The 26,679-nt window shown below is 41.6% G+C and overlaps 1 protein-coding gene across 1 annotated transcript; it reads right to left on the reverse strand.

Annotated features, from left to right (window-relative positions):
* Positions 1-1,131: 1,131 nt before the first annotated feature.
* On the reverse strand, positions 1,132-26,679 carry LOC126101583 (odorant receptor Or2-like). The gene is made up of 5 exons (XM_049912237.1): positions 25,862-26,679; positions 23,299-23,398; positions 17,476-17,577; positions 6,740-6,895; positions 1,132-1,243 (listed from the first exon to the last, which is right to left on the reverse strand). Exons 1-5 carry the CDS (start codon positions 26,677-26,679, stop codon positions 1,187-1,189), a joined length of 1,233 nt encoding a protein of 410 aa, XP_049768194.1. The 3' UTR covers positions 1,132-1,186.

The following is a 26,679-nucleotide window of genomic DNA, read 5'->3' on the forward strand; positions in this document are numbered from 1 at the left end:
ATGTATGGGAAACGAAACTTGGTAAGTGGCATCGCTGAATTCTTAGCAAAAACAATGAGATGTATGGTGGGAGATATGAACTTAACTTATCTGATAGGTATATTACAAAAATTGATAAAAATTATAGGGGAGACATTTGTGTTTAGAACACAAAAGTGTAAGAAGGTTGTGAAGTTGGGAATGTTTAAGCATAACACTGAATTATTTGAATAAATTAATTGATTTCTGTTTCTAATCTGCAGTAATTTTTAAAGCTTGTTCTTTTACATTTAATATCATTGGTTTTATCTTGTAAAATTTATGTTAGCTTTTGAATTTCGATTATGGGAGAAAATAAATTTTGATATGCCCTATTTTAAATTTGTGCCATCTTATGTACAATGTTCTTAACCAGGAACGCGTCTGACCAAAAATGGACATAAAAGAAACAGTGCAGTTAACATTCAGTTACCACAACGATTTATCATGGGAATAGCAAAACGAATATTGGGTTTAAATGAGTTTGAGCAATCACATCGTACACCTCAGTGAGCGTAAAAGTGTTAGGCAATGTGACTTACAGCCATGTGTTGTGCAATGGGAATGTGTTCCCAGTTTGTTGTAGCGATTCGCAAAATAACATATAGAGAAAAAGTAAATTTTCTGTAGAATTTATGTGTCTCAGCAAAATGTATAACTGTCTAGACTTACCTGATGTGGTGAGCATCATTCAAAGAACTGGATGTACCACATTAATGACAGTGACATTTACCCTATTAACTGCAGCAAAACGTCGTTACATGTTACCAACTACTGAGGATACATAGTACACCATGCATCATTCATTCATATACTGGCTACTATCACACTACTTTGTTTCAATAGGAAAATGAATGGCAACTTGAAATAAACTAATACTTAAGTTAATGGTAGTTCCTGTGTTTTGTATTTAATAATATTTATTTCATATTTTGTTAATTAAACATTTCCATTACTTTCATAACAGCACATGTGACAAATTTCTGTACCAATATAAGATTATTATGCAGGTATGTTTTCTTCTATGATTACAATATTAATTGTTTAGTAGTAAATATAACCTAATTTAGGTTTGCTGCATAACAAAAGACTGTTACAGAATAGAAAATTTGGCTGAATTTCATTATCAAAATACACTGCAGTCGAGATTTCTGGGCATGCCTTGGATTTACTTGTTGGTTGTTTGGCTCAGTAAAGCATAGTAAGAATATGAAGCATTCACAAGCTGAAACAAATGTTGAAAATATTAGAATCTGCAGTAATTACGTAGATCCCAAAAGCATTTAACAATGTACTCTTAATTCAAACAAATCACTGGTTAATGAATTATAACATCAGTCTGCATAAACTCAGTTATGATTAAACCTGTCAGCTAAAATCTATATCTACATCTACATCTACATTTACATCCATACTCCGCAAGCGTAAACTCCGTGTGGAGGGGGGTACCTTGAGTACCTCTATCGGCTCACCCTTCTTTTCCAGTCTCGTATTGTTCGTGGAAAGAAGGATTGTCGGTATTCCACTGTGTGGGCTCTAATCTCTCTAATTTTATCCTCATGGTCTCTTCGCGAGATATGCGTAGGAGGGAGCAATAAACTGCTTGACTCTTCGGTGAAGGTATGTTCTCGAAACTTCAACAAAAGCCCGTACCGAGCTAGTGAGCGTCTCTCCTGCAGAGTCTTCCACTGGAGTTTATCTATCATCTCCGTAACGCATTCGCGATTACTAAATGATCCTGTAACGAAGCGCGTTGCTCTCCGTTGGATCTTCTCTATCTCTAGTATCAACCCTATCTGATACGGATCCCACACTGCTGAGCAGTATTCAAGCAGTGGGCGAACAAGCGTACAGTAACCTACTTCCTTTGTCTTCGGATTACATTTCCTTAGGACTCTTCCAGTGAATCTCAGTCTGGCATCTGCTTTACCGACGATCAATTTTATATGATCATTCCATTTCAAATCACTCCTAATGCGTACTCCCAAATAATTTATGGAAATAACTGCTTCCAGTTGCTGACCTGCTATATTGTAGCTAAATGATAAGGGATCTTTCTCTCTATGTATTCGCAGCACATTACACTTGTCTACATTGAGATTCAATTGCCATTCCCTGCAGCATGCGTCAATTCGTTGCAGATCGTCCTGCATTTCAGTGCAATATTCCATTGTTACAACCTCTCGATATACCACAGCATCATCCGCAAAAAGCCTCAGTGAACTTCCGATGTCACCCACAAGGCCATTTATGAATATTGTGAATAGCATCGGTCCTACGACACTCCCCTACGGCACACCTGAAATCACTCTTACTTCGGAAGACTTCTCTCCATTGAGAATGACATGCTGCGTTCTTTTATCTAGGAACTCTTCAATCCAATCACACAATTGGTCTGATAGTTCATATGCTCTTACTTTGTTCATCAAACGGCTGTGGGGAACTGTATCGAACGCCTTGTGGAAGTCAAGAAACACGGCATCTATTTGGGAACCCGTGTCTATGGCCCTCTGAGTCTTGTGGACGAATGGCGCGAGCTGGGTTTCACACGATCGTCTTTTTCGAAACCCATGCTGACTCCTACAGAATAGATTTCTGTTCTCCAGAAAATTCATTATACTCGAACATAATACGTGTTCCAAAATTCTACAACTGATCGACGTTAGAGATATAGGTCTACAGTTCTGCACATCTGTTCGACATCCTTTCTTGAAAACGGGGATGACCTGTGCCCTTTTCCAATCCTTTGGAACGCTACGCACTTCTAGAGACCTACGGTACACCGTTGCGAGAAGGGGGGCAAGTTCCTTCGCATACTCTGTGTAAAATCGAACTGGTATCCCATCAGGTCCAGCGGCCTTTCCTCATTTGAGCGATTTTCATTGTTTTTCTATCCCTCTGTAAGTATAGTTTTCTGGTTTGGTAAATCTCAGTAATGAATAAAAAGAAAATTTTTCTAATTTTCTGTTTCTATTTGTAGAACCTGAGGAACGGCAAAAGCTGTTCTTTCGATTCGCAAAATGTCAAACTCATGCACTTCTTTGCGTTACAAATGGAGTTACACTCCTCGAAATGGAAAAAAAACACATTGACACCGGTGTGTCAGACCCACCATACTTGCTCCGGACACTGCGAGAGGGCTGTACAAACAATGATCACACGCACGGCACAGCGGACACACCAGGAACCGCGGTGTTGGCCGTCGAATGGCGCCAGCTGCGCAGCATTTGTGCATCGCCGCCGTCAGTGTCAGCCAGTTTGCCGTGGCATACGGAGCTCCATCGCAGTCTTTAACACTGGTAGCATGCCGCGACAGCGTGGACGTGAACCGTATGTGCAGTTGACGGACTTTGAGCGAGGGCGTATAGTGGGCATGCGGGAGGCCGGATGGACGTACCGCCGAATTGCTCAACACGTGGGGCGTGAGGTCTCCACAGTACATCGATGTTGTCGCCAGTGGTCGGCGGAAGGTGCACGTGCCCGTCGACCTGGGACCGGACCGCAGCGACGCACGGATGCACGCCAAGACCGTAGGATCCTACGCAGTGCCGTAGGGGACCGCACCGCCACTTCCCAGCTAATTAGGGACACTGTTGCTCCTGGGGTATCGGCGAGGACCATTCGCAACCGTCTCCATGCAGCTGGGCTACGGTCCCGCACACCGTTAGGCCGTCTTCCGCTCACGCCCCAACATCGTGCAGCCCGCCTCCAGTGGTGTCGCGAGAGGCGTGAATGGAGGGACGAATGGAGACGTGTCGTCTTCAGCGATGATAGTCGCTTCTGCCTTGGTGCCAATGATGGTCGTATGCGTGTTTGGCGCCGTGCAGGTGAGCGCCACAATCAGGACTGCATACGACCGAGGCACACAGGGCCAACACCCGGCATCATGGTGTGGGGAGCGATCTCCTACACTGGCCGTACACCACTGGTGATCGTCGAGGGGACACTGAATAGTGCACGGTACATCCAAACCGTCATCGAACCCATCGTTCTACCATTCCTAGACCGGCAAGGGAACTTGCTGTTCCAACAGGACAATGCACGTCCGCATGTATCCCGTGCCACCCAACGTGCTCTAGAAGGTGTAAGTCAACTACCCTGGCCAGCAAGATCTCTGGATCTGTCCCCCATTGAGCATGTTTGGGACTGGATGAAGCGTCGTCTCACGCGGTCTGCACGTCCAGCACGAACGCTGGTCCAACTGAGGCGCCAGGTGGAAATGGCATGGCAAGCCGTTCCACAGGACTACATCCAGCATCTCTACGATCATCTCCATGGGAGAATAGCAGCCTGCATTGCTGCGAAAGGTGGATATACACTGTACTAGTGCCGACATTGTGCATGCTCTGTTGCCTGTGTCTATGTGCCTGTGGTTCTGTCAGTGTGATCATGTGATGTATCTGACCCCAGGAATGTGTCAATAAAGTTTCCCCTTCCTGGGACAATGAATTCACGGTGTTCTTATTTCAATTTCCAGGAGTGTATAAAAGACATTTTTGTATAATTTCTGGAAGTTATTAACTTCAGTGAAGCTGTAGTAGATCCTTTATATTCATGTGCATACAACGTATTGGCTTGATTTTTGAGTCCAGGAATACCAGTAGTTGTTAAGAGTTCGTTTTGCAACCTTGTAAAATTCTGCAGGAAAAAATTAAATATAACAGTAATGGAATTAAGGTAAATGAGTCTTAAGTGAGTAAATTATTGTTGTAATCTGGTAGTTTACGTGTAGCATAATGAAATAATGCTGAAAATTGGGAATATATGGCTATTTAGTTTACAAGTCAAGAAGATTTATTTAGTAACAAATTTCAGTAGAACGTAATTTAGCGGCCAACGGGTATCGCCTACTACTTCAGATGAAAGCATCTTCGGTTCCGTGTCAGTTCCCAGCTAATCCTTAAATTTTGGGTAAAAATCATCGGCAATGGCAGCGGAAGGCCCCTGATACAAAGAGTCACCTTCGTGTTGCCAACGACCTTGTCAAAAGAGGGCCGAGGAGTACACAGAGGTTGGGACATCCTGTTACTCTTGGGTGGGGAACTGCACCTAAAGCGGAAGAATCAGTAATGATTAACTGCATGAAGCTGCAGAAGACAGAAGACAATGAAAGAAAGCGCAAAAAGACCATAATACAATTGTCACAGAATATGTGACCTGCAGCTGAAAAAGTCTTATCGTGATCTACCCACTGACAAAAGATTCCGTATTAATTCTGACCTCTAAGAGGGGATTGTGTGGGGAGAGGTAGCAATGAGAAGAAGGTTAAATAACCAATGAAAGAGTAGCGTTTTGAGAGTCTTAGAGTGGAAAGTGAGTCGTTTGAAAGTGGAAGAGAAAGCAAGGGCTGGATCTAGGTATACTCGGGATAGGTGGTGTGAAAAGAAAAGAATATAGAGTAATATCAAAAGTACCAGAAAATATTATAACTCGGATTACGATACACTGAGAATACAAAGTAGCTGATAATGACGCTGATCTGAGATAAAGAGAATGGAACAGGGGAGGAAGTAGTAACGCCCCACATCGCAATGAGAAGACTGATCATCAACAAAAGGAAGGAACGGAGCAAGTTTTCGGTTCCGTTCAACACAGTTCAAGTACCATGGCTCCGGCTGACGTATCCTTGTCAGACGCATCGGATATAATAGTCATTCGATATGCTTTTGGTATGGAGTTGTCTTTTCCGAGTTATGATTTTTTATGCGACGTTCCCATTTTGCTACAGACGTCTTAGGTGCTCTTCGTGATCCATTCATTGATTTATTTTATGATATGATTTATTTTAAGGAACTCAAGTGCTTTGTTGCAGAGAAGATGACTTGATAACCCATAACTGACTGGTACGCTGCGTACAGCATCAGTGTTTCTGGTGGAAAGGTAAAGTCCTCAGTCTGATTAGTGACCAAAAGTGATGCAGAAATTACGACTCGAAATAAGCATTTGGAGCAATGTGTGTCAAATCCCCTTGCTACTATCTAGACTTGGATTTATCTTGGATTTCGCTTTACTTTGTGGAGGCTTCGCTCTGGAATTTACATGGGACACATCCTTAGACATCCTTAATCTGCAAAGATGTCATCGTTCACTGAACTTTAAACCATAGTCTTCATTTCTCCTAGCCTGATGATGTGGGTTAACCAGTGTACATGAATGTCCATCAGCATACAATTACTAAACCATCAAATAAAATAAATGGTTCATTTCTGATACAAATCATTCACTTATCCAAAACTAATGAAGTATTGTACGAATTTAATAGTCAAGAATTGAGTGAAATTGCTAAGTTAACATACAAATTCTTCATTTAGTTTTCTTCACCAAACTTCCATATATTCCACTAAAATTGAGATATAAATTCTAGCTATATTCTGTACCTTTCAGGGTCAAATCTCTTCCTACAGTGTATATTAAATTACTGAGTAACCGACCACACAGACCCGCTAGGTGTCTGGTTGTGCGCTTATCAACTTCACTTCACTCGCAGAGGTGTCGAGTTCCTGTCTCGGCACGGCATCGCTTGTATCCTCTACGACAGGACCAGCTGTACCATTGCCATGTCTGAACGTCAAAAGAAAAACATGGCACAGATGACTTGAAATCTATCGTATGCAAGGCAAAGAGTCATACATTGACCTGACAGTGCTGTTACTGATCTGTTTCATTGTTAATCTACAATTCATAGCTACTGCAGAGCTTTGGGAGGTAGTTACGCACATACCGAAAGAAAGGCTTCTTTGTCGATGCGGTACAGATGCCCAGCGGTGAGAATCAACGGCTTCTGGGCACGACTGATGAGAATCCTCAAGGAGAGCTTGAAACGGGGACTGGTCTCCACCCATGAGGAGCTGTACGCAGCCAGTGATACTGCCTCTGCCTGTGGACAACAGTAGTCTATCTGCATACCTGCAAGTACACGAGCAAGAACTGCACATCATGTAATCAGTGCTGAAATTCTGAGCCGTATTGAGTTCCGAATGATTTGCTTTACTTAGGCACGCTACAAAAAAAAAAAAAAAAAAAAAAAAATTCACCCACACAAAACAAAACGCTGATAACGATTAACACTACCTCTCGCATTTGTAATAGCATTATCTGGACGAGAAGGATTTTGCAGAAGTTTCTTCCAACATGTTACCTCCATTTCAAGACAATCATTGATGATCGTGTAGAGCAGGACTTAACAACTGGCCGGATTTGAGCGCGAGTACTCGCGTCTGCTCAGGCACGTGCTCGCGAGCAGGTGCAAGGTCGCGAGTAGGGAGGGAGTGGAGGGAGGGGAAATGCGCGCGCACGTATGAATAGGACCGCAGCGTGCCTATTGAATTCGCGCCCACTGTGTAACGTTAAAAGTACTACGTGCAGCTCTAACAGTCACTTCGCTGGTTAAGAATCATGTCAAGTCGCTGTTGTGTAACCCCAACCATGCTTTCGCAGTTCAACCCCCATTGGGAGGAATTGTATCTGTTTACAGAAAAAGTTTAGTATGTCACAAAACGCTGAATTCTTTTAGGAAATTTAATTTGCAGCGATATTATATGTCGTACCACGAGGAAGACTACGGAAGTGGAAAATGTGATTGACCAGATCGTGCACAGGAAGTTATTAAACTTAAAAGGAAGCTATCCGAAGAAGATCTGGATGACGAAGAAAAATCAACTGAGGCAGCTCTCAGAGTGAGCTACAAAATTGCTTTGTTTTTAGCAAAATCCCTGCGCCCCTTAACTGATGGCGATTTAATAAAAGATGTTTGGTAGTTGCAGCGGAACATTTGTGTCCATCTCAAGTTGAACAGTTTCGGATTGTGCCATTATCTGACAAGACCATTATGCGTCGCATACAGGACATGGCAGACGACGTCCAGAGCCAGCTTGCAAATATCTATAAAGATTTTATGGCGTATTCTCTAGCTCTGGACGAAAGTGTTGATATCACTGGAACAGCGCAGCTTCCCATTTTTATTAGAGGTGTTAATAGTGATCTTCAGGTGAGGAAGGAGCTCCTCGAAGTAGTAGCCATGATGAACACTACAACCGGAGGTGATATTTTAAGTAGTGTTGAAGAAAGTGTTGAAAATATAGGATTGTCGTGGAATTCTTTAGTTTCAGTGTCTAAAGACGGTGCACCAGCGATGACAGGGAAAAAATTAGGTTTCGTTGCGCTGTTGAAGGAGAAAATGCAAAAACTGACCGTGCCGAATGAAATTAGGGGCGTTCACTGTGTGATCCACCAGGAAAACTTATGTGCAAAGAGTACACTCTAAAAAATGTAATGAGTGTTGTTGTTAGTACAACCAATTATATAAGGAAGCATGGGCTACAACACAGACAATTTATAAGTTTTCTTGAGGATGTAGAAAGCCAGTATGGTAGCCTGCCTTATTACAGCGAGGTCCGCTGGCTTAGTCGTGGCGAATTATTAAATCGAATTTTTGCCTATTAGATGAGATAAATATGTACATGGAAATAAATAACATGTGTGTTCCTGAATTGAAAGAGCCTTCATGGAAATGTGATCTCGCGTTCTTAGCAGATTTAACTAGCCTTCTGAATGCTTTGAACATTTCACTATAAGGTAAAGATCAGCTAATTACTCATTTCATAGATCGAATAAGAGCTTTTAAAATGAAATTGGCACTTTGGGTGAGTGAGCTATAAACAGGAAATTTAGCTCATTTTCCTAAATTATCATCCATGCAAGATGTTCACAAAGACTGTGAACGTTATTCACATAGTTTAGTTGCCCTTAAGGAAGAATTTGATCAACGCTTTCAAGATCTGACAGCAGTAGACAGTGATTCTGATCTGTTCTCCTCTCCATATTCAGCGAATATTGAAGAGATTCGTCCTGAGCTGCAACTAGAAATTATTGACCTGCAGGGTGACAGAGAATACAGAGACAAATTTCAGAACAAGAAAAACATTTTGGAATTTTACAGACTCTTCCCTCAGGATAGATCTCCTCATTTGCACAAACTGGCGGCTACAATAATATCAATGTATGTTAGTGAATAACTGTTCTCTGCAATGAAATGTAACAAGACACGCCTGAGAAACGCATTGTCTGATCGAAATTTAAACTGCACGCTGCGCCTACGATGCACAAGAACAATTACTCCGAACATAGACGCAATTGTAAAGGGCAAAAAGTACAAGATAACAGAGAATCCCACACTTCAGTGACACCTTTTATTGTGTAACAGTTCAAAAATTAATACGAATGTAGAGGCATACACAAAGCTAATAAAATTATGTGGCACTTGTACATTCTCCTTTATTTGTTTCATTTGTCACAGTAATAATTCGTGAGTGATATTCCTGCAGGTGGCCGCGGATTGACATTGACTGGCAGCAGCTGTTGTGTGCCCCACATGACTCTCCCCACTCTCCGCTCTGGTCCGGTAGTGGGGGTAGCATGCTCGCGCTGCTCCGTGCTCGCGCCTTGCTGCTCACAGCTTGCTCCGCGAGCACGTATGTTGTGAAGCCCTGGTGTAGAGCTACGAGAGTACAGGGATGTTTCTTGAAATGTTTCATTCGTTTTTCCAAACAGTTCCAGAGGTCGTGTGTGGGATTAAGCTCTGTTGATTTAGTGAACCAATTTCTGTTCAGATATATACCTGAGCGCTTCTTAAACCATGAACGTATTCGTGCAGCCCTATTAATATGGCTGCTGTCAAGGCGAGAGTGTTGAAAGGTTAGGCTACCACTCATAAAGATTTGAAAGAAAAGGCATCAGTTGCCACTGAGAAGGTTGAAATAAAAATCTAGGTTCATGTCCACAGTAACCTGCATGAGTAAGTTGGTATGAAAACATCCCAAAAATATCAACGAACAACCTCTGGTCAGAACTACCTCCTCCACTCACAGCGTATGAAACACTTCATTCGCCCGTTGATGAGCTCGACTCCTTGCGTCATTTGAAGAGAAGCTAAACTGTGACTTAGCAGATCACTCTACACCCCTCCAGTGAGCTAAAGTTTGGTTTTCTTGGCCCATTGAAGACAAAAAGCTCTTGCTACAGTACACCCTACTCCAACTGTCTAGCCCGCATCTCGTGGTCGTGGGGTAGCGTTCTCGCTTCCCACGCCCGGGTTCCCGGGTTCGATTCCCGGCGGGGTCAGGGATTTTCTCTGCCTCGTGATGGCTGGGTGTTGTGTGCTGTCCTTAGGTTAGTTAGGTTTAAGTAGTTCTAAGTTCTAGGGGACTGATGACCATAGATGTTAAGTCCCATAGTGCTCAGAGCCATTTGAACCATTTTCCAACTGTCTACTGTATGCCGCTCCTTCCGTAATTCCGGTTGGATAAACCAAAAAATCAGGCATTTCCAGTTGTGTGGTCGCTTGGAAACTGATTTAGCTGGAGATGCATTCACTGTAAGCAGCAGTCACTGTCGGGTGACAATCTTCTTCGGTCACTCCAGATTATAAGCTGCTGAACGTCGTACATAAATCCTTGTAGACACGTAGGCCAATTGTCTCTCGATATCTGAGTAGGTCTCAAGATTCCAATTTGATAAACCAACAAATCCAGCATTTGCTGTTACTGTATGGTCATGGGCCCTCCTAGATAGGACAGATAATTTCTCTCATTTTGCCACGTGTCAATGTCGACCTAACTTTCTTCCAATGTTCCTCACAAACGCATGGTACATAGACACTTCTTCACTGCCATGACGTTCTTTGGAGGTCATCTGTGTCTGGTAGCCGTTGCACATCATCTATTGCGCTACAAAGTGACCAGTTTGCTCATTTAAGTGATTACTAATATTGCGTCAGGTGAACGTATACTCTCTATTAACTAACGCAGTCTGCAGGCAATACACCAGTATGATTTTATCTTTTAGTTGAGATTTACGAAGTATGATTTATGAAAACAGTGACATATTGAAGTCACAGTTCGGAAACTGTGTATTTGCGCTCCTGACGATGTTCAAGTGGCAGTACTATCACGTATTGTTGAGTACGTCGCTAGACATGGAACACAACAGTGATTGTTTCGCATCAACAAGATTAACTTACCATTTTTCCTTTTCCATCCTGCTCACATGGCCTGTGCCCGAAGAAACAGCATACAGGTCAATTAGATGGACTGTATAGAGAGAGGAAGCAGTGTCGGATATGCTTCATTGTTCAAATAAAGATGTCCACTGAAGGGAATTTGCACCAAAGTGTCATTATCATAATAGAATTAACAATGATTTACTCACTGCAATCAGAAACGATAGGTATGACAGGACTATTAAAGCCTTACTTACAGTGGGCCGTTGGAAATACTACCAGGAACCGCTGAACTCAATTGTTGCATGTTACAGATAATTCCTTCTTCATTCACCGTGACATTCCTTGATTTGTGTTTGCCCTTAGGAATCTGTAGACTCATATTGAACTGATGTCATGGTTAATTTGAATAAATAATAGTTCCATGCGTAAAAGCATGTATTACTGATACTGAAACTGATCCCTAGTAACCCCTTTCATGTTATATCAGTCACTACGTTTCTCTGTTTAAGGGGTGAAGCCTCCCAGACAACGTTTTCATGGTAGGTGGTTGAGCAGTGGCTAAGAGACTTGGGAAAGTAATGCGCTGGAGTGACTTCATTTTATTTCACAATCAGCAACCAGTTTCCTTTCTCTAGCCTCGTGTGAGTATTTTTCTAAGTGTGGATGAGTGGATGAATGGTAATTAACACACCGGTGGTAGCTAGAGAGATGCATTGCACCTTAGAAGTTGTATCAACGCCATTTGAGACCCCACTATAGATAAACATCACCACAGCCTCCTATCTTGCCTGAGTTTCCCGTTGTTTCATGTATACGTTAGCTAAATTCATGAGACGCACCTTGCGAATATACCGTCAACCGTCTCCAGCAAGCCGGCTTTGGTGCCTTTTGAATCAGTCTTGTCCCAGTTCCTCGTAACACAGTTTGAGACAATTTCGGATGTTCTTTGTGAGGAATAATTTGATCCAAGCTTCTGACATAGTTAAGCAAGATCCAGGTGTAATTTGTGACTTTATAATTGAACTTTTCCTTTCATTCGGATCTGACAATGTGTCTTCACAACATCCACTATAAGCCACTTAACTTTTTACTCTCAACTTCTACATTAGCCGGCCGCGGTGGTCTAGCGGTTCTAGGCGCTCAGTCCGGAACTGCGCGACTGCTACCTTCGCAGGTTCGAATCCTGCCTCGGGCATGGATGTGTGTGATGTCCTTAGGTTAGTTAGGTTTAAGTAGTTATAAGTTCTAGGGGACTGATGACCACAGATGTTAAGTCCCATAGTGCTCAGAGCCATTTGAACCATTTTTGAACTTCTACATTAATGCACATTATCTCCCGAAGTATAGAACCTTCGGAGTAATAAACTTCGTCGTAGTTTTCTGATGCCAATGTGTTTCAGGATCTGTGAGTGATAGCACTTTGTGCTTTCCTCCGTATCTTGTAAAGTCATGGAAGCCCCTAAGTGTTCATTAAATCAACGTTACTGGTGCATGCGTTTTTTTCTGTTTTCATAGTGCTTTATTTGGTGAACTGAAACGATACATTATGTGAACATGCAGACAAGTGCAGTGAAATCTGCACAACATCAAAGCATATTATCTCCATTGTGAAATATAGAGGATTGTCAGAACAAACTGTTAGAAGTATGGTGAGTGTATTCCCGTCAGCCATTTTTCGAATTTAATTTCTGTTTGTGATAAGATCAAAAAACGTTGTTTTCGTCGTCGCCGGCGAATGCTGGTTTACAAATCACTTGTCAATGTGAACGGCACTCTTGGTTCTTCGACATCTTCTGGGAAGGGTAAAAAGAACGAAACGAGAGGAGTTTCTAAAACTGCTCAATTTGTTCTTATTCATGGACCTACTTTATTTTGTGGTGCGAGGTTAAATTTTTCTATAATGAACGTTTCTTCTTCCTCTAGTTTGGGTAACGGATGGCTAGCTGTAGCTTTCGTTGCTTGTAACAATGCAGTTAGAGCAGGTTTGGAATCCTTTGAAACTAGGGAAATCTTAGCTTACCGTACTATACCTGTTTCTGAGATTATTATTGCTAGTGAGGGTTCCTACCTTTTTCCGCACGGGAGTTTGTCTTTGTCTTGTCGTAGACGTTGTAAGATAAATTCTGATTGTAGCATTCACTTATTGGTGAAGGCGAGTGGTCCTTCTTCTTTGGAAGATTGTCGCATTGCGGGTGATTGTACTTTATATAATCATTGAAAGTAGTAGTTCTCAACAAACGGCCCTTTTAAGGGCCATAAATACTACACACTGATCTTGCCAAAAGCCGAGAAGCGATTCTTCTTAGTGTTCTAGCTCCCTGGGGCACTCTGGGATGCTCTGTGTGGCACTCTGGGATGCTCTCTGGGATGCTCAATAGATGTCGAGCACAGTCTCTGATTGGTTGACCTGTTTTTGGCGCGCGATTCAAATTGGGTTGGATTTGTGCAAAAATGTGTTAGTGGGACATACTTAGCTTCAACTCTGCAAGCAATTACGAGTTAAACGAACCTATTTAAGCGTGGAGAAATTTTTATGAGTACGAATATAATGAATTTAACATACTTTCTCTGGGAGACCCTTAAGTTAGAAATCACATTGTAGCCCTCCTTTCAGCTTTATAGCTTTCTTACAATTTTTTGTGTGAGCAGGAACTCGAGTAGGTCTCTTGTGTGTACGGTTAATCGAATTTTGATGCTGAACTGTTCGGTTCCTGGAGACTCCCGGAGACTTGGAAAGAATATAGTGGATTGTGAACGGATGGTACGTGTTTATGGTAATAAATAGCCACGCCATTTATGTACATGCTTCAGTTTAATATCCTTCTGTGCACAAGGTGTCTATCCTGATACGCCCCTTCCTCTTATTCCTAAAAAGAAAGAATATTTCCACTTCAGAAAAATTGTTTCTTAAGTACATTACTGTAAGAGAATGAATCATCTCCACAATTGCAGAAACCCATTAATGTTTATCCGTTGCGTGTTCTATCAGAGGGAATTAACATTGTTTGGCTTCACAATAAGAGGGATTATTAACGGATTCGCACAACATTGCGACAATAAAAAGAAATGAATTCAGTGATTTGCCCCTTTCCCTTAAGATAAAAATAAGGCAAAAGAAAATCCATGTCAGATGAGCATACATTTTCTCATTTACAACCCATCGCTATTACTACAACAGGTTTTGGTCCCTAAGCCATTATCAAGTGGTAAACTATTTAACAAGACGAACGGCGTTACTGCAAAAATTTTCAATTCTCTCAATTAAGGAAAGACTCTGGCGTAGAATGTAATTCAGTTAATTTGGTTTCTAATTAGTGTACTTATTCGCTTATAAATTTTATCAACGATGCGATCGTATTTGAGATGCGATTGGTGGATAAATATTTTTTCCCTGACACATAGTTGAGTTAAAAGTTACTAATTACCGCCAAGATGACGTATACCATTTAGACCAAGTCATTGTATGAAACTGAAAGCTTATGTATGTGGGGGTACACTTGCAAAATAAAGTCGGTCATAAAAAGACAAAGGAATGTGACATCCCGACGTCCTTGTGTGGAGCTAAAGATGCAGGGTGATTTTTAAAACGCTACTTTCTTCTGCCGACTGTGATGTATTTTAGCAGAGAATTTAAATTGCGCCCAAGGTATGCGATGGCTCTGTTTTTCTGGAGCACCTTGGAGAGGTCAGTAAGGACTTTTTAAATACACAGCTGCACGTCAGCCCCATTGACCACCAGGACCTACATAAAGGTGCCATGTTGAAGAATTGCCGACCGGGGTGGCCGAGCAGTTCTACTCGCTACAGTCTGGAACCTCGCGACCGCTATGGTCGCAGGTTCGAATCCTGCCTCGGGCATGGGTGTCTGTGATGTCCTTAGGTTAGTTAGGTTTAAGTAGTTCTAAGTTCTAGGGGACTGATGACATCAGAAGTTAAGTCCCATAGCGCTCAGAGCCATTTGTGAAGAATTCTTTCTGAGTTCTGAAGCCTTGGAAGTTCATGTAAGACTGCCTGTTTTCCGTTTTTATTCGTTTTATTGCAGAATCTAGGGAAATATATAGTGTATATCTAAATTCTCTTTACAGACGTTGAGAAATTTTAAGGGGGATACTGTGGTTGTACTTTGAAAGGAAACGTCCCGAGATTTAGTCCTTTCACGGGAAATACACATCAGGACGGCCTAGTGGGTAGTGGAGCCACCATACATCTGGAAATGAGTCCACTAACTGATGCGACATATTTAAAATTGTGATAATATTAAATCGCCTTTATTCTCAAAACTTGTAATGTGAGCAATGTACACATGTGACATCTCCAAGGACCCTTACGTCTTCGATCGGAGAATTGTCAAATGTCGTTTCAATTTACGTACCGGAAAAGCAATGAAACCGTAGCTTAGTGACTGAACTAGGCCTTCGGTTCTTTGTAATACATACGTCTAGTACTTTCTTCAGTTTTTAAATCATGTTGAACACGCATGAAATAGAGGCTGCAATTCAAAATTTAAAAGTTGTAAGAAAATCGCAGAAGGTGAGCACTGAAGTACAACTATGAAACCAAGACAGTTCAGATCCAAGTTAAAGTTATGAGTGACTGTTTTTCAATCATCGGCTTTCAAGCTGGTTTAATGCAGCCCACCATTAACTCCTCTCTCTTTTGATAATGTCTTCGTCCCATTGGTCCCAGAGTAGCACCACTTCACCTTCTGTCTTCCTCTACAGTTTCTTCTTTCTACAGCTCCCTCTGATGCAATTGAAGTTATTCCCTGATGTCTTAACACATAACCTGTCACTCTGATCCATCATCTTGTAATGTTTTCCATATGTTCATTTCTTTACCGATTCTGCGGACAATCGCCTTAACAGGTAAGTCCACATGTATTTCAACATACTGCTACACCATCTCACAGGTAAATTTCTTTTGGCACTAACGTAAACTGCAGAGCTACTAAAGTACATTCTCAGAAATTTGTTTCTCAAATTAAGATGTATGCTTAATACTAGTATTCATTTTTGCCTATAATAGTCGGCTTTTTATGTTCTCTTTGCTTCATAAGTTACGTTTGATCTTGTTTTTGAGATTGTAGAATTCTTTAACAGTGTCTACTTCCTTGTCACCAATTTCGATATTAAAATTCTCGCTGCTCTGATTTATACCATTCTTCATTACTTTTTTACTTCTACGGCTTATTCTCAATTCATATTATGCACTCATTAGACTATTCATTCCCTTCAATAGATCCTACAATCCTCCTCACTTTAACAGACGATTTGAATGTCATCAGAGAATCTTATCGTTGACAAAAATGTTGTAAACAATAGGAGGACACCGAAGACAACGTCCAGGAAACGGGAAAAGGAGTTTGTACGCTGCAATGCTGAGACACGGAATGTAGTTAGCGATCCGGTAGTCGCATCAGCACTTAGGACGGCCGCTACGTACGCGGTGAACTAGTTCATAATGTTATCTTTTCCAGAAATGTCTTCGGATAAGAGTTTCAGTTTCTTTCTCCTTCTCAGGAGGCTGGTATTCTACTCCTACAAAAATCATTCGGTAAAATCTCTAATGCCACTCACCCATCTTTTTTCTATCTGGTTGAGACACACTCTACACAGCACTACGATGAAGAAATAAGTTCACTTTTTACTTTAATCTTCAAAACAGGAAGGACAAGATATCTGATCATCATCTTGCAGAGAGAAAATGATATTCTAAACAATAATTAAGAAAAAAATGGTTCAAATGGCTCTGAGCACTATGGGACTCAACTGCTGAGGTCATTAGTCCCCTAGAACTTAGAACTAGTTAAACCTAACTAACCTAAGGACATCACAAACATCCATGCCCGAGGCAGGATTCGAACCTGCGACCGTAGCGGTCTTGCGGTTCCAGACTGCAGCGCCTTTAACCGCACGGCCAATAATTAAGAGCACCAAGCACCTCAGTAATATCTGTAGCTCTCATAAAGGACAGTACCCTTATCGACAAAGAAGACATGCAGATCTGCAAAGAAGATTCTTTTAACACTACGCACTTCAGCTGTCAAAACGCTGTTCTTAGAAACTAGAGTTAAACAAGTAGATTCCCGTTTCGATTTGTTTCTAGTTCTGTAAGATGTATGATAGCAGATATCTGATGAAGAATGATGATTAAGGTAGAAACTATCTCGTGTAAATATAATTATTGTAATATTAGATAGTCCACAAGCAACATTCTACAATTTTGTTTCACAAATTCAGGAAGTTACAATGCATGGACCTTTCACCGAGGTACAGCTATACCGTAATGAATAATTAAATACATAACTTTTTTAGTGACGTGAGAGATCAGATTAAGGAAAAAATTCCAACATACCTCGGGAAGAAACAACATCAAGGGTGAAATGTCCAACACACTGGAAAAATAGGAACTTATACAACAAGGTAAATTTCGTTTCCTTGTTTCGACGTGGTACTCACTTGTATAGTTACCTCGTTAGCTGCCCAGCAGTAGAGGTAGACTTGTGTACACGGAACGGGGAGAAAAGATGTGCACTTCAGTGCTGAACTGAAGTCCTTGCTCTGCAAAAGAAAGCAATGAAGGCTCCAGAAATGTTAACTAAACTATTTCAGAGTATTTGTAGTACAGAGTATTGAAGAAGATTGTCTTTTCACGGATGTCAGATCTTTGTCGACTTTTGGTACAAGTCATAAAGAAAAGGGAATTTTCTAAAAGATACTATTATATTGAGAAAAGAACATTGCAAGTGCCATCATTTCTCTACGTACCCACTTGGTGTTTTTCTTGGGAATGTTCCCAATTCTGTTCTGAAAGCAACTTCCTATAATCACACACAATCACATTTGCATCATTTGCGTCTCGTCATCCGACGGAAACTCGGGTCCACACAGGTATGACCAAATTGATGAAAAGCATTTGAAGGAGGGTCAGTACTGAGCGATTGGTGCTACAGCAGCTCTAAACCAAGGTTTTGGATACGCTCTATTGTTCTCCCAATTGTACAATGGCGGGGCATTATCCTGAAACAAAAGCACGTCTTTCCAAAGCTTCCCTCTCCTCATCGTTTTGCTTTGCTGTTTCGAACTTCGCTGCATCTCACAGTAGCTGTCACTATTACTGTTTGACTTTCAATAATCCAGCCGATCCTCATCTGATCAAGTTTCGTGGTACATCTTGGCGTTAGATTTCCTTGCTGTGGTACAAGATATATGCCACCACTCCAAGGTCAGCTGCTTTCTCTGTGGTTTGTTTCATCAAGGGTTACAATGTGACTGACAAAGTGACCGTCCTCTTAGAAAAGTCTGAAATGTGACTTCGATGTTCCCAAATGTTCCCTTTTATTTAGTACATCTTTTGACGAAGTATCCATCGAGCATACACTTTGTGATAGTTTAGAGATTCAGTGTTATTACAGATGTTGAATTGTGGCAGTCTCGTCAATTCTGGCGCATCAAAGATCGCCAGTAATCCACTGAGTGGTCTCGATGTACATGTTCGTTTTTCAAATGGATGCCCTAGCCGAACGCTTTTTCTGCACTTTTCATGTCATTTACCCATTTGTAAATTTGATTGTATATTAAGACAACAGTCACTACAAACAGCTGTATTCTAGACAGCTGTATCAGTAGACAGAGAAGAAGGCCACTATAAACAGTGGTGTAAACGTTGCCTAAATCAATAATAGTCTTCTACTATATGACGCGATACAATGTCGAGAAATTGTTTTGCATAAACTGACTATCGCCGTGTAAGCCTACAGAATTACATATAATAGTGTTTTTGTATTGTATTATATTCCAATTGAAAACGTGTCCGATCTAAGTACTGTCCATCGACAATAAATGATCAGTGCACTTATGTTTCATAATAGGAGAAAATCATTGCTTTACCCTTCTCCTTATGGTTAATGAAGGACGATGCTTATCCACAACGATTATACTCTTTGAGTCGTAAGAAACAGTCACCATCACAATTCCATTATCTCTTTCTTTCGGTACATTCTTACCTTCGCCAAGCTACTTTTTAATAAGTTAGGCTCAGGGCACGTATGATCGTATTATCCATCGTCAAATTACAAAATCAGTTTTTTGGGCTATACTTCAGATTTCAGAATTGTGGTTTAAAACGTCATTTCTCCGTACCGCTTGGTCTGGAGACGACAAATAGGGCAGGGCTTACTTCAAAAATTTGTGTACATAACCATAACGGATACCCACTATCTCAACCAGCGCATTAATTTTGATGTACGGCCGTCTGTCATGTTATCAGCAATATCATCCACCGTCTCCTGTAAAGAAATCTCAGGCAGGTGGTCGGAATCTATCAAACATGCTATTCCTATACAACGATGATTGTGTAGATTTGTCAAATAATAGTCGGACGTGAGTGCTGGTGACAAGGTTCAAAGGTGTATAAATTCTCCTCCCAGCTCGCCCGTCCCTCTCCCCTTAGGAAACATTAAAGCAGCTTAACTTGTGCAACGGAGACACAAGAGTACACTTGTACTGTAGCACAGTGGTTAAAGCGGACCACCTGTGGTTTCCGCTAGCTTGGCAAGCTTCACGGGATCGGTTCAGCCTACTGTACCTGAAAACGGGCTGCGCTGTCAATGCAACTTGACTAGCCAGGTATATGTTTGCGTAGGTAGTTTCATTGCAGTTTATTCATCATAAAGGTGGGAGCAGCGAAATGAACAACCCAAAATTAAAGGAGACTGAGGAGAAATTAAGAATTGGGGCAGTTATAGTAGTCACGAGACTAAGAGTTGTTGTGTGTTTATGACGCAGCACGAATTAAATCGGTGGGTGTATCGCAATGCAAAGTGTGTAAAGGGTTTCTAAACATTGGAGTATGTTACGAAATGTTTGTAAATTTGACCAGCAGTTTTTTTGCTCTATGAATATTTTGGAAGAGGACAAATACTTAGTGGCTCACAAGTATGTGTAAATATGTGCTGAGGTTTTGAGGCCATTTAACAGAACATAGGATTTCTAATTTTAGGGGAAACATTGATTGGAATAGGAAGAAAAATATGGCTCATTGGACATTAAAAACCATGTTATCGTGACATGCAACGTAGTACGACGGAACCTTAGTATGAAACAAAATGTTATTTATCAGACCTGTACTTTTCATCTCAATATAAAATGAAAAACTAACTTCGAGTTTGCTAAAATGCAATTTGAGAACTGAGAATTAACTATTTTGGCCAGTTGGAATGAATATAGGCGATTGCGGTACACATACTTGGAAACGTAATTCAAAATTGATGTAACGGGGATCATATTTGGCTGTAACACACTAAAGATACAGGAAGTAGGCTTCAAGATGTTACGTTAGTTGGCGTTTCAGTATAGTAGGCGTCTTCAGGCTCTTAAATGCAAAGGATATCAGCTTACAGTCATAGTTCTAAATACTACAGAACACATCTATTAGATCTCTGTCGGTCGATTATGGCCAGGGGACACCAACTAGTACACACTTCTCAATTAAGTAAATCCTACCAGAAGCCGTGTAATTTAGGATATTTAATTTTATTTCGAACGCAACCAGTTTCGGCAGTTCATTTTGCCATATTCAGGCCCCATACGCTTTTCTCGAATCAACAAGTTTATCGTATAGCGCCATAAAACTGGATACCGTGAATCCCAATCGTCGTGCAACTGATTCATATGAAAGCGTGACACCAACTGGGCTTTTTTTATATGTCTATAGATTCAGCCACATTATTACCCAGGAAAACTTGATGTGGTTTGCTGACCTTACGGTAGTTTAAAGCACTTTTATTCCCTACAATCAATGATTTTATGTCCTTCTATGTATTGATCTGTTTACTGCATACTTATTACCTTTTAGTAACATCTCAAGTTCTTCCTTATTGAAGATAATATCAGTCATATTAACTACACTGTAGAAAAATTTGTGACTACTAAAATTATTTACATTATTGGCGTATAATTTCTGGAGTCCTTTTAGGATACAAATTTTCATATTGTGATTGTTGACAAAATTCTCTCTTCTGTTTTCCATTACCCACTCAGCCTGACCCCAGTTGGAGTCACGCTTTCATATGAATCAGTTGCACGACGGTTGGGATTTACGGTATCCAGTTTTATGGCGCTATACGATAAATTGTTGATTCGAGAAAAGCGTATAGAGCATGAAGATGACACAATGAATTGCCCAAACTGGTTGCGTTCGAAACAAAAAAAAAAAAAAACCTAAAGTTCACAGCTGTTGGCAAAGTGACCTGAACGGTTCAATTACAAACTGAGTTAAGACTATCCAATACTAGTACAACGTGGTTAAGTTATAGAGAGAAACTGTTCGCGTCGTAATAACTAAATAAGCTCTCAATACGGACCAAGGCTTATGATACTCGGGTATTTTCACTAACATCCGAACTCTGCTCATAACACTACAATAACAACTTACAAAATAAATTGCTAAGTAGCGTAGCGGAAAGACGGCAGGCGAGCAAGACTCCTGTAACCCTGCATGGGTTGAGCATAGCTTGGCTTGGATCGGAGTAAGGCAATCTGCCGGCGATGCTGCTAACGTGTGGTGGCTTGCCTGCCTGGCCAACAGGCAAGGATGTGCAGAATAGAAGCGCAATGCGTACATCTGTGCCGTAGTTCCAACGAACTGATCTCAGTTCAGTTTGTAACTGAACCGTTGTCTATCAAATAAATACTTTTATCATCCGGGTGTAACATCATTATACATTTTCTATAAAAGTGTAACACTAGTCACTTTTGATGGTTCCCAACGTAGAAATGCACATTACAACTTTTTCTCAGTTGCAACACTCAGATGCGTTGAAGGTGGCTGTTTATAGTGGAAATCTGGATATGCAAGAACAATAATAAATCAAATGGATTGCGACTAATTGCTGTAATAATATCCTTCCTTGCAACAATATACAGTCACTGGGTACAACGGTGCCACATGGATTCGAGGTTCGTGAACTTCATCCTTCCATCCGCATTGTCATATACGGTATTTTCGAGGTAATGCAGGTAACATAGTGTCATTCCCGACTGCCTGCGTGAAAAGCTTCAGTACTGATGTTAACAAGAGTTATTATCACTCTTGTCCCGGTTTTTATTATGAAAAGTGCATCTTTTGTCGAGGGGATCCACAGTTGCTACCGTATATGAGTAAATGAAAAATTCTACTAGTTTGATGTAAATTACGCTTACATTTATGTACTTTTCTCGATAAGTTGATCCATTTATCAACTGTAAGAAATGTACATGATTTACACTTTGTGTGATGACTTGATCCATTTATGAACTATGAGACATGTCCATGTTATATGCGGAAACTTGCATATGGGATTTATGGAACATTTCTGGAAAATAATGGGTAGCTCCTAAGTTTCGGATTCTTCTTGTAAATATAAAAGGAGGAACCTATACCACTTGAAACCAGAAGTTACTAGTTTCGTAGTCGAGATTGCTACTGTCTCAATTACGACAGCATTTTAATTCTCTCTTCACAGATATGGCGTGACTGCATGGATTAAAGCCTTTCTGAACGTTTCAGTGTGTTTGAACGCCCAGACGCACTTTAATACATATTACCCTGGGCAGTAGATACAGTATGTGGCAATTAAACAATTCCTTGAACTGCCCTATCATTTCATATAAACTCGACTCACTTCTTTTTGTGGGTTACGTGATGCTCACAATTCACGCGATACCTATCAGTGACGAATTGTCTCTTGCTGTGTGAGTTGCGGAAATACGTGAAAATGTACGCTCAAAAATTCGTTTAAATTAGTTGGGAGGGTCCGGAACACACTGTGACAGCAGACTGTCTCCTGTCTTCAGTTGAGAGGTGCACACTATGAACACTTTGTGTGAGATGTTCTGAGCAATCCGATAAACACACTGAATGCCACTTGGAATGACCAATGAATTTACAGTAGTTATCTTGAGTATTCGTCGCTGCTTAACCGTTTGGCAAATGAGGCTGGTTATGATTTCCTTCTTATTTTTGCATGAGAAATAGAGACATTAAGTGGTATGATCTCTTTTCCACGCACTCAGTGTAATCCTGGACAACGTTACCAAAACAGCTGTTACATTTTATGAGATTCAACAACTGCAGGAAATGTACTACTTTTCCTTTTCACATATCGTGGACCAGTAACATCATGCGTAGCATGCAGAAGATGCTCGCGAAAGCTCTGGTGAAAACATACAGTGCCATTAGAACACTAATTCTGATACACCTAATTAATGTGCTACTAAGGTAAAGTACCACAAGGAACTTACATATGTTGCTTGAAATAATGCAAAGCATATGACTAAAACACTGGCTCCGAATTGCATTATTGCCATGGGACTCATTGTGTTCTGCAGATGAGTGACAAACCTGCAACAAAGGAACAGTTTCTATATTGAAAACATGTTGCTGCGACAGGAACTTTACTTGTTTGCTACGAGTACTTGCCAAGTTAGAGAGAAAAAAATGAAGCGCTCTGTAAGTGTTACGGATACACTTAGCTGCCGTAACAATCTTCTCGTTGTACGTTGCGTCAGTTCATAGTTCTCATTATTATATCTGACTGACAATTGCAGTATGTAAGCTAAGATAACGGTGTGTGCGAAGTTAGGCGCATTGGTTGGCTAAATGTTAAGAGTAGACAAGAAGGCGATTAATTTTGCTACATCGAAAGTATTATAGATAAATAAGGCAGATGCTAGAAGGACTTAGCAACAAGTACTGACAAAGCTTAAAGTGGGTTGTATAAAAAAAACTGCTAATATTAAAAGTATAAAACTATGGATTAAAAAGATATTCAAAAAGTGGTACATAAGGAGAGCAGCTCTTCACAGGTGTGAAACATACAGGAAGTAGAGATGAACGTAAGGGTTATAAGCCTTAAAAACTTAATGGTACGGAAACTGTTGAAATTCAGATGGGTTGACAGTATAGAGAATAACGACTTCGTGCAACGTGGTAAGGAGACATGAACCTAACTAGCGTACAGTGCATACAAGGAAGAGAGTGAGAGAGAGAGAACAACCGCAGAGCGGTCCTAGATAAGAGTCTACAACAAAGATTGTTCATGAAACAGGAAGCACTAGTTATGCCAAAGGAAAGAGGGTAGCTGGCAGATGACAGAAGCAGACAACCGCGTCAAAAGGAGGTTACGTCTAGTGGCAGTAACCACGCCTATCGACGTCTACATCAACATCTACATAGATACTCCGCAAGCCACCGTACGGTGTGTGTAGGAGGATACCAAGTACCGATATCAGTCATTACCTCCACTGTTCCACTTGCAAAAAGAGCGACCGAAAAACTATTGTCTATAGGCCTCAGTAAGAACCCCAATTCTTCGTATCTTATCCTAAGCCGACATACGCGCATTATATGATGGCGGCAGCAAAATCATTCTGCAGTCAGTTTCAGATGACGGTTCTCTGAATTTTCTCAATAGCATTCCTCGAAAATAGGATCGCCTACACTCCAAGGATTCCTATTTGAGATCCCGAAACATCGCCGTAACACTTACGTATTTCTCGACCCTACCGGCAACAAATCTAGCAGGCCGCCTATGAATTGCTTCGATGTCTTTCTTCAGTCCGACCTGGTATAGATCCCAAAAACTTGAGCAATATTCAAGAACAGGTTGTACCAGAGCTCTATATGCGATGTCGTTTACGTGTGAACCACGTTTTCCTAAATTCTCCCAATTAACCAAAATCCGCCAATCATCTTCCCTACCACAGTTCTAACATGTTCGTTCTATTTCAAATCGTTTTGGAACGTTACGCGTAGATATTTAAACGACTTCACTGTCTCAAGCAGGACACTATTAATACTGTATCCGAACCTTAAAGATTTGTTCTTCCAACTCATCCGCATTAAGTTACATTTTTCCACATTTAGAGCTAGCTGCCATTCATCACAGCAACTGAAAATTTTGTCTAAGTCGTCTTGTTTCTTCTTACAGACACCCATCTTCGACACCTTACGGTGTTCGTCAGCTAAGGATTTGTTGTGTTTCCTACAGTGTTTAATGTTATCTCTAATAACTACAAAATGTGTATAGTAAGAAGGCTTTACGACAGGATAACATAGCTGATGGTAAACCTTTAGGGATGTGAGGTCTTTGTCGTTGTCCAAGGATCTCTTCTATTCCTGACGTTTCGTCCAGAACTGCGATGGACATCCTCAGAGGCGCTCCTCCGTTGAGTCTTGCCGACTGCCCGGTCGGACGTCTAGAGCGACATATATACTGCAGAGAAGGGGGCGTGGTCGAAGTAACACGTGACGAGCAGAGATAATCCTTAACAAATGTAAAACTGAACTAACGATTGTCGTCTCGTCAAAAATAAAATTGCCTAGCGATTCTGCAGAGCTACTGTCCATACGCCGCTAAGTCTCATTGCCTCCTCTTTCCTGTTAAAAGTATCCTCATGCTCGTCAATTTCAATGGCTTCTATACATAGTCGTGGATAATTATTTAGCGTTATAGATAAAATTTCTGTTTCAGAAAACTTCATTTTGTGGTTTCCTGACTGAAGAGCATGCTCTCTCAAAGGTGATTTCTCTATATTTCCTAGTCGACAAAGACTTTTGTGCACTTTTGGCCATGTATTGGTAGCTCTAGTCTAAGTATTATTTGTACTATTTTCGTTATTTTTACTTATATTCTACATTGATCTCTCGCATTTGTTGCATTTGCTATTTATTTTAACTTGTAAATGACATGTGATAGTCTATTAACTTTGAAAGGATACCAAATCCCTGGACGCAATAAAATTAATATATAAATACGAGTGTGTTAATGAAGTATATAGCAAGGCTAAGATGAAGAACATTCACCGTAAGATTTTCTGATGATCTTCGATACAAATGCGCAGCGAGTTGTACATTTGGTCGGTGCTTCTCGTCAGGAGGTCTTCCTCAAAGTACGCGGTCTTTCCTTTACACAAGGTTCTGGACACGACCGCCATCTCCTTGAGGCGCACGGTTAGGATCTGTAGCTGGGCAGCCACAAGAATCATGGCCGACGCGAATAGGCAGTCGACGCCGAAGCTGATCTGCGTCATTAGCAAGCCGGCCGCGCACTGGGCGAAGTAGGACAGCGCGTAGTGGTGTCTGTTGCCGTCCCAGGGGTGCTGCGCGAACGGCAGCCGGCGCTCTTCCGCGTGCGCCACCAGCGGTATGGGGTACCACACGAAGCACTGCGACAGCATGAAGAGCAGCGTGCCCAGCGTGGTGCGCTTCGCCCGCCTCCGGGAGGCGCGCAGGATGGCCGCCGGCACAGAGCCGCCGCCGCAGACCTCGCTCTGCAACGACACGAGGGCGTCCAGCCGGCGCACCAGCGCGCTGAAGTGGCGCCTGGTGTACAGGAAGACGACCATTTTGAGGGCGCCGCAGCCCTGAGTGATGGCGGTGAGCAGCGCCAGCGTCGTGTCGTCCATGTCTCCCCAGGAGAAGTACGCGGCCAGCGCCCCTTCCACGACATTCCAGAAGCCCAGCAGGAGGCCGCAGGCGGTGTACAGGTAGAAGGGCCAGAAGTCGTGCAGCGGCCACAGTCCGAACAGCCACAGGTGGCGAATGTTCAGGCTAAGGACGGAGCGCCCACTGTCTGCCCACGAGAGGGGTGAATACGTCTGGTCTCTCTGTCCGGTCCGCAT

This window comes from Schistocerca cancellata, chromosome 9 (assembly GCF_023864275.1).
Source record: "Schistocerca cancellata isolate TAMUIC-IGC-003103 chromosome 9, iqSchCanc2.1, whole genome shotgun sequence".
NCBI lineage: Eukaryota > Metazoa > Arthropoda > Insecta > Orthoptera > Acrididae > Schistocerca > Schistocerca cancellata.

Coding starts and splice junctions, on each gene's coding strand:
- LOC126101583 (XM_049912237.1), bottom strand. CDS start 26,679: ATGCGGACCGGACAGAGAGACCAGACGTATTCACCCCTCTCGTGGGCA. Junction 17,578..23,298: donor CATTATTTCAAGCAACATAT/GTAAGTTCCTTG, acceptor TTTCTTTTGCAG/AGCAAGGACTTCAGTTCAGC. Junction 6,896..17,475: donor CTAACGAGGTAACTATACAA/GTGAGTACCACG, acceptor TGTTGTCCACAG/GCAGAGGCAGTATCACTGGC.